Raw genomic sequence first — 12,650 nt, 5'->3', positions numbered from 1 at the left:
GTTTATTTTGAAAATGTCACCAATTTGGGTGGCAGCCTAGTGGATAGAGAGTTGGCTATTCAACCATTCAGGGCTGGCCTCTGATTCATGATGATGTTTGGTGATGTTTGTCCATTGTTCTTGAAGAAGACCATGACATCAGGGAGGTGATCCTCTGATTCATACCAACTTTGTGAACCTGGCCAAGTCATTCTCTATGCCCCAGGAAACCCTCTAAAAACTAAATTGCAGAGTTGGTATAGTTTTTCATTGGTAGAGGGAATTTCCACACTGAAAGTTCATTATTACAGTGAAATTATGAGCTTGTCTCACTAATATTTCATATCTACTTATATAAATTCATGTTGCTTTTCCCCTGGTAATATGAGCCTCATGAGGGCAGGGACTGTTTCATCTTGGTTTTTGTACCTCCATTGTGCTTTGTATATATAGTAAACACTTAGTAAATCCTTGTTGAATTAAATTAAGCCAGGAGGTTAATGAACATTAAGTATGATTGATCTCTTAGAGAATTTTAAAGTTTTGATGACTCTTGAGAAAAAAAAAATAGTTCATTTGTAATCTATGCCGCAGGGAGACATTAGGCTCTTGGAAACTGAGGGAGATTTGGGTTGGCAGTGGCATCAATATGCAATCATCCAGATGTGAGAGGGTACCAAGTTGCCTAAGAAAGGGCAAATTGGCCCAGTTCACACCTGACCCAAGATACTTATTAATTTGTGTGACCTGGGCAAAGTAGAATTAATGAAAGCATATGCCTCTCAAGGTTGTTGTGAGAACCAAATAGGATAGTAGTTCTTTTTTTTCTTTTTAGTTTTTTACAAGGCAAATGGGGTTAAGTGACTTGCCCAAGGCCACACAGCTAGGTAATTATTAAGTGTCTGAGGCCGGATTTGAACTCAGGTCCTCCTGACTCCAGGTCCGATGCTCTATCCACTGTGCCACCTAGCCACCCTAAATAGAATAGTAGTTCTAAAATTCTTAGCATATTACCTAACATGTAGTTGGTACTTGTTTCCTTTCCAGGTCAAAAATGCAGATCAAAACTCCATTGTCAAACAATAGTGGAAACTAGTCCATGAGTTACCACTATACTTCAGTCCCAAGGAAAGAAAAGGAGAGGGAAGGGAAGAAGAGAAGAGAGGGAGGGAAAAAAAGAGAAAAGGAAAGAAAAAGAAAAGAAAAAAGGGAAAGAAAGCAAAAAGAGGAAAAAAGAGAAAGGAAAAACAAATTGCATCTCCTGAAGCCAAACCTCTTTTTGAAACTCAGGAATCTTCTTGAAAAAAGTTCCAGTATTTGGTTCTTTAAAAGTATAAATAAATGTATACTAGGTTTAAGTCTGTGGACAATCAGTTTTGTTTCCATTTAATGCTGTATTTGACTTTCCACCTTTGATTTTGGTCAGTAAGATGATCCAAAACTCATTGAAAATGAGACTTGCTCTCAAACCAACTTGGAAGATTGTAACTCCTCGATATCAGATAGTCATCCCCTTCTCATAGGGAGGGAAGGAAAAAAGGAAGGAATAAGAAAAGGGAGGAAGGGAGGGAGGGAGGGAAGGAGGGAGGGAGGGGAGGAAGAAAGGAGGGAGAAAGAGAGAAGGAAGCAAGGGGAAAGGAATAAAGAGAGGGAGAGAGGGAGGGAGGAAGGAAAAAGGAATAAAGGAAGGAAGGAAGGACAGGAAGGAATGATTGAAGGAAGAAAGAAAGAAGGAAGGAAAAGTGGAAAGAAAGGGAGGGAAGAAGAAAGAGGAAAGAAGGAAATGAAGGAGGGAAGGAATGATCAAAAAGATGGAAGGAAGGAAAAGAGGGAGTGAAGGAGAGCAGAGAGGATGCCTGTCCCCAAGAACTTATATTTTTATTGAATTTCCTGAAGTATGTGGTCTAAAAAATAATAATTACCATAGTATTTTAGCAAAAAATAATAGCAATTACCATTTATTCCCTCAGTGAGGAAGATACTACAGCTATTACCTCCATTTTACAGATGAAGAAACTGAGGTGATGTTACCAGTGACTTGCTCATGGTCACAGAGACTTACTTGGCCTCTCAGTTGAAGCCTAAAGACTCATTTTTGTGTTTATTACTTTGAGAGACACAAGTTTTTAGTGAGAAGCTTGCACTGAAATGGAGAAAAACCCAATCAATCTTTGAGATCTGTGGGAGTCTCAACACTCAAAACTAAGACTGATAGATTTAAGTACTCCAGTTTTCTTTCAGTGATGATGTGTAACTGAGAGTCATGGAATTGTAGACCCTCTTCAGGGCTCACTTCTCCTCTCCCTCAAGGTCCTAGCAGCAACCCTGAGGGAGTTGGGTTTTTCTTAGTATTGCTGCCCAGAAACCCCCATCCAATATGCTTCCCAATATCAATTAACCAACTAATATCAATTTACTTTTTCAAAGCGTTATCTGTTGAGATGCTGTATTAAGAACCTTGATGTCAAGCATTCTCTCCAGGCCAGGGGGCAGTTTTAAACAATTCTCCTCAAGGTCATGATAGATAGTAAGTTAGTAGGTCTTTGACTCTTGATGTCTAAAATAAGACTAATGGGTTAGTCTTGAAATAGGCAAGTCACTTCACCCTGTTTGCCTCAGTTTCCTCATCCGTAAAAATGAGATAAAGAAATAGGATCAAGTCTAATGCTGTGTTTTTTCTGAACCACCCATTTTGGGTTATGGATAACCTTTATTCCTCAGTTTCATTGTAGACTTCTTTTCTTCCTGTAAAGTCACAACCAAGTGAGATGGTGACCTTTTGAGACCATTTAAAATTTAAGATTGATGAAGGGAGATAAAGTGATGCCTTATTTTTGGTCATGAGCTAGGACTTGTTCCTATCTGTGATGTCACTGTTTTCCTCCTGCCAAGTAAAATATGGTCGATTCACTTCCAGTATTATTCCACAGCTCAGATAGGCATCTTTGACCATCATTCTTTCTGTTCCCTTCCCTTCCTGTCCTTTTCCCACCTTTAAGAATTTCGATTGAGAAGTCAGTCACAATTTTTTTTCCTCCATTTAGAGCCTCCCCACGGCTTCCTTCACTAGGTTTCCTTAGTCAACATCCTATTGTTTCTCTCATTCCCCAGGAGGCATTGTAGATAGATCTATCCATCACTTCCTAATATAGTTCAGCAGTACATGAGATCTGTACCCTCTGCTAATGATCAAGGAAACAGACCATCAGTAAATAACTTTGAGTCTCTTATGGGGCAGATGCTTGTAGATTTTAGATGAGATAGGATTAGAAATAAAGAGCTCTGAAGACTCAACTCCCTCAATTTACAGAAAAAAAAATAAGACTCCAGAGGTTCTGATCAGCCAAAAATTGATGGCAAATCCTCTACTTCAAATTCAGTAGGTCTCTCAAAGCATCATGATGCCTATAGTTATAGCCCCAAAAACATGGTCCATAGAAAGACCAGAATCCAAATATAAATATGCAGATCAATCAATCAGCATTTATTTTGTGCCTGAAGGTAGAAATGATTGCCTTGGAAAGAAAAATGGCCAGTTCTTTTACATGAGACAAGGGTAAAGAAGATAGTTTATGATAAAGACTTCTAAGTGAAGTGAGTTGAGGAGAAAGGGAAAAGGAGGAGTTTCTAGTAAATGGTAAATACTAAAGTGGGATAGTCCCTGTCCTCAGGAAGCAAGTGTATAGTAAATTCTGGAATGAATTTAAGAAATTATTTAATTTAAATAATTAAATCAAATTTAATTTAAATAATTAAATTACACTGGCCTTTTATGGAACTGAATTCTGACAGGTTCAAAGAACCACAACTGTATAACAGTCTCAGAAAAAATCTACCAATCAATTTTGTATTTTGTATTTGTAATACAAAAAAAAAAAGCTTCTCTTTTGAAGGACCGTCCAGATTGCTTCATAGGCACTCCCATAGGGAGCCAATTGTACAGAAACTATTCAACATTCGCACATTTGGAATTCAAAGAGAGATGACATAGGTCCTGTCTTCAGAGAGTTTGCATTCTGCTTGTTGGATTGGGGAAGGAGCATTATATCAACACAGCTGTGTGAACCAAAGCAAATTATCTACAAAATCATATAAAGCAATTTCAAGAAGGAATGGGGTAGGATGCAGAGGAGCTGTCACCTGAGCTCGTGCTTTGAAGGGTCTGGAAAGGGGAAGCTGAGGAGGGAGTGCATCCTGTTCAGGGGAGACCACCCAAGTGAAGGTATAGGCAATGAGAGAATGTTGAATTATGGGACCAACTAGCAAAGGGAGTGTAATGCCAACAGCAGGGCCTGATGAAATGAGCCTGGAAGAGAAGAGGCCACTACATAGAGAAAGGGCTTTCAATGCCAGGTGAGCAGTTGGAATTTTTGTTAGAGACAACATATTGGAAACTACGGAGGTTTTTGGAGGAAAGCAGTAGCCTGTGTTGCAGGAAACTGGAAGCAGGGAAAACACCCCAGAGGCAATTTTGATAGAAGAGATAATACATGTAAAGCACTTTGAAAACCTCCAAGTGCTATCTCTATAAATTGTTGACATTATTAATATAGGGAAAATGAGTAAATTTATGTATCATCTAGTGAATTGGTAACTGCTTTGCTAACAATTTTTAGACATTTTCATTAAGTGGAAAGACTAAAACCTCAGCTATTGTATCAGTTCCCGAGTTTCTTTTGTTGACTACACCATGAATAAGCAGCTAAGTCTTCGAATCAGGAAGACTCACCTTTGTGAGTTCAAATCCGGCCTCAGACACTTACCAGAAGTATGAATCTGGGCAAGTCACTTCACCCTGCTTGCCTCAGTTTCCTCATCTGTAAAAATGGGCTAGAGAAGAAAATGGCAAACCACTCCAGGATCTCTGCCAAGAAAACCCCAAAATGGGGTCACAATGAGTCAGACACATCTGAAATGATTGAACATCAAAAACACTGTGGATCCTTGACTAGAACTCCCTTGCCTGGCTATCACATCACTTTCCATATGTATGCTGTCTATATGTATATATGTATATATATATATATATCTATATCTATCTATATATATATATATAAAATACACACACACACATATATCCCCAGATCAATATAAGGTAGGCTAGGTACACAGTAAGTGCTTAATAAATGTTGTTTGTTCATTCTTCATTGCTCTGTTTACCTTTTATGCTCATGACTCTCTTTATGCTTATGACCTAGAACTATCTCTCATGTCCTCACATCCACATTCCAGGTCTGTATTTCCAACTGCTTACACATTCCCCTGAGACTCCTCTTGTCACTTCAAACTCAAGTCTAAAATTAAACCAGTCACCTTCCCCCAGCTTTCCTTTCTGAATTGGCTGCTTCTGTCAGTGTGTAATCATTCTCTCAGTCAACCAAACTCACTACTTTGTATTCCACTTTGATTTATGTCTCTTCTTCATCCCCCCCCCCCCACCATAGCTACTCAGTTTTTCCTATGAAATGTTACTCATTCATTCACTCCTTCTCATCCTGGCTATTTGCCATCACCCTCTGAGAACAAAACCTTTTATCACTGCCTAAATTTTTTTTTAGCAGCCTCCTCGGTAATCTCTTTGACTGTTCTATCTTCTCAAATCAAAATTTCCTCCCATTGCTAGGCAGGATTTTCATCATTCTCTTTCTTTCCTCCTGGAAAATCTTCAAAGCTCTACTATTTTTATATGTACATTTTTTTGCTTGATTAAAAAAATCAATGAGTTTTTGTTTTTATATTACCTTCATTTCCTAATGTGTTTCTAGCCTTCCTTTTTCTCCTACCCAGCCATTCCTTGTAACAAAGAATTTTTTAAAATTGGGGTGGAAGGGGGGAAAAGGGTAGCAGTTGAGTAAAACTTACCAAAAGATGAAATGAATTTGTGAGTTTTCCACTTATGGTCCTTAACCTCTGCAAAAAATGGAAACAGGTACATTTTCTCATCTCTTCTGGGTCATTATAATTATATATCATTGGTTCAGATTTTGTTTTTCCCATTTAAATTATTATAGTGACTGTATTGTTTTTCTGGGTCTGCTTATTTCACTGTGCATCAATTAATTTGAATCTTCTTATTTTTCTCTGAATTCTTTGTTTCTTAGGGCACACTGATATTCCATTTTATTTATGTTCCACATCATATTTAGCTATTCCCCAATTAAAGTACATCTACTTTATTTCTTTGCTATGAATATTTTGGGACATAAGGAGAGTACTGGTAAATGTTTAATAACTGACTTTCAAAAAATGTACCTGATATATTTTAAAGTTTTATTTACATTGTTAAGATTTTATCCATCACTTTCTGAGTCTAGGGGTAGCTAAACGATGCAGTGGGTAGAGTACTGATGATGAAGACAGGAGAACCTGAGTTCAAATTTGGCCTCAGACACTTGCTAGCTGGGTGTTCTTGGGCAAGTCACTCAACCCCAACTGTGTGACATCTAGAGCTATTCTGATTCATATCCGACCACTGGATCCAGATGGCTCCAGAAAAGTGAGACTGGTGATTTAACACAGACCCCCTCACTCAAATCCAATTCACCTGCCTGTTATGGCATCCCTCCTTGATGTCATGGTCCTCTTCAAGAACAAAGGACAAACATCAAATTTAGACAATAAACAGGATAATAAATCAAATCATGATTTGTGACCTTTGTTGATTTCTGCAGGGTAAAAGCTCACACTGAAAATTTAATAATTGCCTCTCCTTAGGGACATACCTCTTTTATTTCCTTGAGGTGTATATGCTAGCAGTGAAATCTTTGAGTTAAATGATATTAAATATTTTAATGGAATTTGGAATTATACTTTAAAACAATTAAATTTAAAAATATTTAAAAATTAAAAAGCAATTCACAACTCCATCAATAGTACATTAATATACCTTTCTTTCCATCGCGAACTTCCCTTCTTTTGACTTCTTTGTCCATTTACTGGGGATGAGGTGAAACCCTATAGTTGTTTTGATGTTAGCGTTTTTTCAGTTAGTAGTGATTTGTAGCATTTCTTCATATAGCTCTTAATAATTTGTTGGTTTTTTCCCAGAAATGTTCATTTATATTCTTGGATGAATTATCTCTTGGGAGAATTTGCTGTCTGACTTTTATAGACTTTCATAATTATTATGTCCTCAGGTGGTATGATCCAGGAGGAAAAGAGAGAGAAAGAGTATAGGATTTGCAGTCAGGAGACCTGAGATCATCTTTGCCACCTGAACAAGGGACAAACAAGTTAACTTCTCAAGGCCTCTTCTAGAAGCTGGAAGGGGCTTGAGCCAACCTAGGTCAACCCCTTCATTTTACAAATGAGAAAAGTAAGGTCTAGGAACGTTAAGTGATTTGCAGGTCAAATAGGTAGTAAGTTCCAGGCATCAGATTTGAGCCAAGAGTTAATGCTTTTAACCAGTGAAATGTTAGATGGTAAATATAAAGTTCTCAATTTAGGTTCAGAAAATTAATTGCATGAAGTACAGATAAGAGATTTAGTTTATCATAGGCTGAGTGTGCCAAGTGATAAATTAGTGGCCAAAAATGCTATTCCAGCACTCAGATACAGTAATAAAAATATTTTCTCCAATTGAATTGAATTCCTCAAACATTTAAGTACTATCCCAGGCCAAGTTCTGTGATAGGTGCTGAAGATATAAGGACAAAAACTAAAAATACTTACCCTCAAGGGTCTTATATTTTACTAAGGACATGCCACATATCCACAGATAAATAAATACCAAGGATTTTTCAGTTTGGAGAGTGACATGATCAGACCTATTCTTGAGAAAAAAATTCATTTTGACTTATGATGGAAAATGCCTCATACATCCAGAGAAAGAACTATGAGGTCTAAATGTAAATCAAAACATACTATTTTCAATTTTTAAACATTTTTTTTGTGTTTCGTGTTTTTCCCCTCTCATGACTTTCTCCCCTTTTGTTCTGATTCACAACATGAGTAATATGAAAATATGTTTAATATTCTGTATGTATTACCTATATCAGATTACTTGCTATGGAGGGGGGAGGAAAGGGAGGGAAGGAAAAAAATGTGGAATTCAAAATCTTACAAAACAAAGAATGATGAAAACTATCTTCTTATGTAATTGGAAAAAATAAAGAAAAATCATTTAAAAAATAAAAAATCACTTCGACAGCTGATTGGAGGTTAGATTGGGGTAGAAAGAAACTTGAGGAAGAGAGACCAATCAGCAGGCTACTGCCATAGTCTAGATATGAGGTGATAAGGGTCCACAAGTGTCAGAGGAGAGAAGAAGGAATATACAAGATATGTTAGGAAAGTAGAAAGGATAGGCCTTGGCAACAGCTTGGATATGGGGGCCAAGAGTTAGGATGACACCTGGGTTTTGAGGCTGTGGAACTGAAAAGATAGTGGTGCCCTCAATAGTAATAAGGAAATTTGGAAACAGGGAGGGTTTGAAGAACAGATGAGTTTTGTTTAGGATATGCTGAATTTAAGATGTCTACAATTTGAGAGACTGGAAATGCAATTATTGATTGGAAAACAACAGAGTTGGGAACAGGAATCAATAGCATAGAGATGGTAATTAAATCCAAGGAGAATAATGAGATCACCAAGTGAAGTATAGTGAAAAGAAGAGGACCCAGAACAGAGTCCTGGGAGATTGACACCTATAGTCAAGAGAGTATGACCTGGATGAATATCTAACAAAGAAATCTGAGAAAGGGCTGAAAGCACGGTCAGTTAAGTAGAAGGACCAGTAAAGGGCAGTGTCACGAAAACCTAGAGAATAAAAGAATATCAAGGAGAAGAGCATGATCCTAAGAGGTCAAGGACAATGAGGATTAGGAGAAAACCACTAGATTTAACATTGAAGAGATTGTTAGTAATTGGGGGGGAGAGTGGTTTCAGTCAGATGATGAGACTGAAAGCCCAACTAAAAGAGCTCAGAAGACAGTGAGAGGAGAGGAAGCAGAGACACCGATGTTCTGTAGACTTCTCCAGTTTAGCCAAAAAAGGGGGAGAGAGAAAGACAGGATGATAATAGCGACTGAGACTAATTAAGACAACTTTGTTCTATTAAATTTTCACTAGGCACCTCAGAAATTGGCAACTGCTTTGTTGATTTGTATAGATTTAAGAAAATGGTGGAGTGGTTGGTAACAATGCACATTAAATTGTAGGCTGTATTATGCATACATGCACCCCACCTTTCTTTCAAGAGCTGATGGTTAAACATTTACCAGCACACCCATTTACCAGATATATTGTAGAGAGCATTATGGGTCAGACTGAGGATTTTGTATTTCATCCTAGAAGCAGCAGGAAACCACTTTCCAAATAAGAAAGAATAGAAGAAATGAGGCCACTGTACTTTACCTTGCTACGTAGAGAGTTTTGGATTTGATCCTAGGACCTATGTTTTTTAAAAGGGACATTAGCAAACAAATATTCCATAGAAGGAAGACGAGGATATTAAGAGTTCTGAAGACCTTGACACATAATGAATATTTGATGGAACTGGGGATGTCTAGTCAGAAGAGGGGAAAACCAAAAACCAAAGGTGGAGGGTGGGGGGTGTGGGTGGGAAACAACATGATCGTTGCCTTCACTTATGTGAAGGGATGTTCAATAGAAGAGAAATGAACCTGGAGCTTCTTAACCTAATATCTATGAGCTTCATTTAAAAAAAAATTTCTTTTTGATAGCTATTCAATAGAATTTGTTTCTCTTTTTACTTCTCTGTATTTCATTTTACCCATTTAAAAATGATTCAGATAAAAGGTCCATCAGTGTTGTTCAGCCGTTTCAGTTGTGCCCAACTCTCCACTCATTTGGGGTTTTCTTGCCAAAACTACTTTGGGTGATTAGTTGTTTCCTTCTCCAGCTCATTTTATAGATGAGGAAACTGAGGAAAATAGAGCTAAGTGATTTGCCTGGATCACACAGCTCGTAAGTGTCTGAGGCCATGCTTGAACTCAGGAAGGAGTCTTGCTGACTCCAAGCTGTGTTCTTTATTCATCATTGAGCAACAATTTTAATAGAATACCAAAGAGAGCCTTGACACCCCCCAGAAAGGTTCATACTTTTTCCTGCTTGATCCCAGGGGGAAGAACTAGGGCCAGTGAGTGGTAGTCGTAGGTAGAACAAAGAAGTTCTATGTTAGATGGAACTTTCCTGTGATGAGAAGTATCCCAAAATGGCATCGATTAACTTGTAAAGAGGGATCTAGGAATCACTGGAAATGTTTATCCAGTGGCTAGATGACTGTGTTGGGGGGGTGGGGGTGGGGCTCTAAATGAACTCACTAGATCTGGATTTAAGGAACTTTAGAAAATCTCTGGCCTTCTAACCTTTCACAGCCAAGAAAACTGAGGCCAAGGCAGATAAAGGTAACTTACTCAAAGTCACATAGGTCAGAGGTCCTTCCAGTTCAGAGTCTCGCTATTTCATGTGTGGCCTATTTTTTTTTTCAACTAGAATATAAGGTTTTTGAAGCCAGGAATCATGGCAGATGATTGTTTCTGTATCCTCCAAGATCTGGAGCACTAAAAAGAGGATTTCATGAATAACAATTGATTGAGACCACTTGCTCTCATGTGATGAAGGCCCAGGTTCTTTTATTTTCAGTTCTTGTACAATGTCAAAGGGAAGCATTATTTCTGCTTATCAATTGTTATCTTACATTTTGTTGTGGGTTTTTTTGACAGTTCGTCAAGATTTTGCTATCCTTGAAGATGGAGCCCTGGCACACTGCTTGCAGAAACAAGAAAGTAAGTCTTTAAGAAGTCAAAATCATCTTAGCAATAGCATAAAAAAAAGGCTCAGTGGAGCATCTTGTTTTTTACATCACAACTATTTCCTAGCATCTGCTAATCTCCCCATCTCCCCACCCAAAGACACAATAAATATCTCTATTTTACAAGGAAACATAATTAAACAAATCAGGCAACATGATAAGGATAATTTCTGTATATGGGGGGAAGGGGTGTTTTTAACCATATGTCCTTTGAAACCAAGATTGGTCATTGCATTCCATCAAAGTTCTTTTGTCTTTTAGTTATTATTTTAATTAATGTTATAGGAATCATTGCACATACTCTTCTCTTGGTTCCATCTGTGTTCAGAAAGACAATTTTATTCATATCTTTTGTTTCCTCTGAGATACAACGTCTGTTTAAATGTCTAAATACATGTTTCCTTCCCTCCTCTGGAAGCCCAGGGGTAGGATCGCTGAATAAGATAAAGAACTCTTTCCTGATCTTCTGCAATTAATTGAACTTTGTATAGTTGAGGCTTTCCTCCCCTCCAAGATCCTTTGTGGTCACAAAGAGTGGTAAAATCAGGAATGAATGCCCAACCTTCCTTCCAGACTGGGATTCTATCAGATTGGTCCTTGGTTAGTGTCCCTCCTTTAGTTGTTGTTCAGTTGAACATTATTTACACTTGTAAATTTAATATTTCAAAAAATAAAGCTAAATAAGTAAATATAAAAATAAATAAAAATAAAACTCGGAATGAAAATAGACAAAAACAAATAAATGAATGAATAAATTCATGAATAAATAAATCTGCTTATCTTTCAGACCAGGCAGGGCTTTTATAGCATCTCTCTGCCCTCCCTATAGTATACCTTCCTGATAATACATTGCTAGTCTTTCATCTTGGGTTTTTCAATCATCATTTGGACAGCACAGGGAAGTGAACATAGGAATACCTGATTTTACATACAGCCTCAGACACAGTGTAGCTGTGTGACCCTGGGCAAGTCACTTAACTCAGTTTGCCTCAGTTTTCTCATTTGTAAAATGAGCTGCAGAAAGAAATGGCAAAATCACTCTAAAATCTTTGCCAAGGAAAGACCAAATGGAGTCACAAAGAGTTTGAAATAACTGAATGGAAAATTTTAATCATGAACCAGTTGGTCAACTCAAGGAGGGTAATCATAATACTATTTTAGGTGTGATTTAAAAAATAATCAACTTTTGCATTTAAAAAAGGACCTTATATGTCAATAACAAAAATGATAATGGCAGATATTATAAATGACCTTAAAATTCACAAAGAACTTTATATAGAGCCTCATACAATAACTCACTGGGGTAGGGAATGCAAATATGTTATTTCCACTTTACAGATAAAAAAAACTGATACCAAGAGAGGGGGACCAACTAGCCTGTGGTCAGAGAGCTCAGAAGTCACAGATTAAAATCCAAAGGACTACCCACACTTGTCCTTTCCTGCTTTGCATCCACAATGAAATCAAGCTGCCTTTGCCCCTAGATCATCAGTCACACCCCCCCCCCCCTTTGGCTCCACTCAGCATCTCTGTTACTTACCAAAATGAAATACTCCTCCTCTTCCATGGGGTCACTCAGCTGACTCATGAGACTTTCCATCTACTCTGTTCATAATTAAAATGAAAGCTTTCTGATTTTGCTAGGAAGTATTTCGAGATGAATTTGAACTTAGGACTTCTTGAGCTCTATCCACTGAGCCATCTAGCCAAATAGAAATTAAGTGACTTGCCCAGAATCACATAGTAAGTGTCTGAGGCTGGATTTGAACTCAGATTTTCCTGACTCCAGGCTCAGCTCTGTCTACTGTACCATCTACCTGCCAAATATGGAAGTTAATATATGTTTTGCTTTGCTTTTCCATTCATTTGAGTCTTCAGCTCTTTTTTTTTTTTTTTT

At 37.6% G+C, this 12,650-nt stretch overlaps 1 protein-coding gene across 1 annotated transcript in view; it reads left to right on the top strand.

Moving 5' to 3' along the window:
* Positions 1–12,650, top strand: part of LOC141509205 (coiled-coil domain-containing protein 50-like) — a 59,123-nt gene that overhangs the window by 9,278 nt on the left and 37,195 nt on the right. Inside the window, exon 2 of the mRNA XM_074218558.1 lies at positions 10,665–10,727. Coding sequence (XP_074074659.1) covers positions 10,665–10,727 — 63 coding nt within the window. The remainder of the gene's footprint in view (positions 1–10,664; positions 10,728–12,650) is intronic.

Source organism: Macrotis lagotis, chromosome 1 (assembly GCF_037893015.1).
Source record: "Macrotis lagotis isolate mMagLag1 chromosome 1, bilby.v1.9.chrom.fasta, whole genome shotgun sequence".
NCBI lineage: Eukaryota > Metazoa > Chordata > Mammalia > Peramelemorphia > Peramelidae > Macrotis > Macrotis lagotis.
Note: the sequence above shows the minus strand (reverse complement) of the source record. Positions and strands in the feature narration are given on the sequence as shown.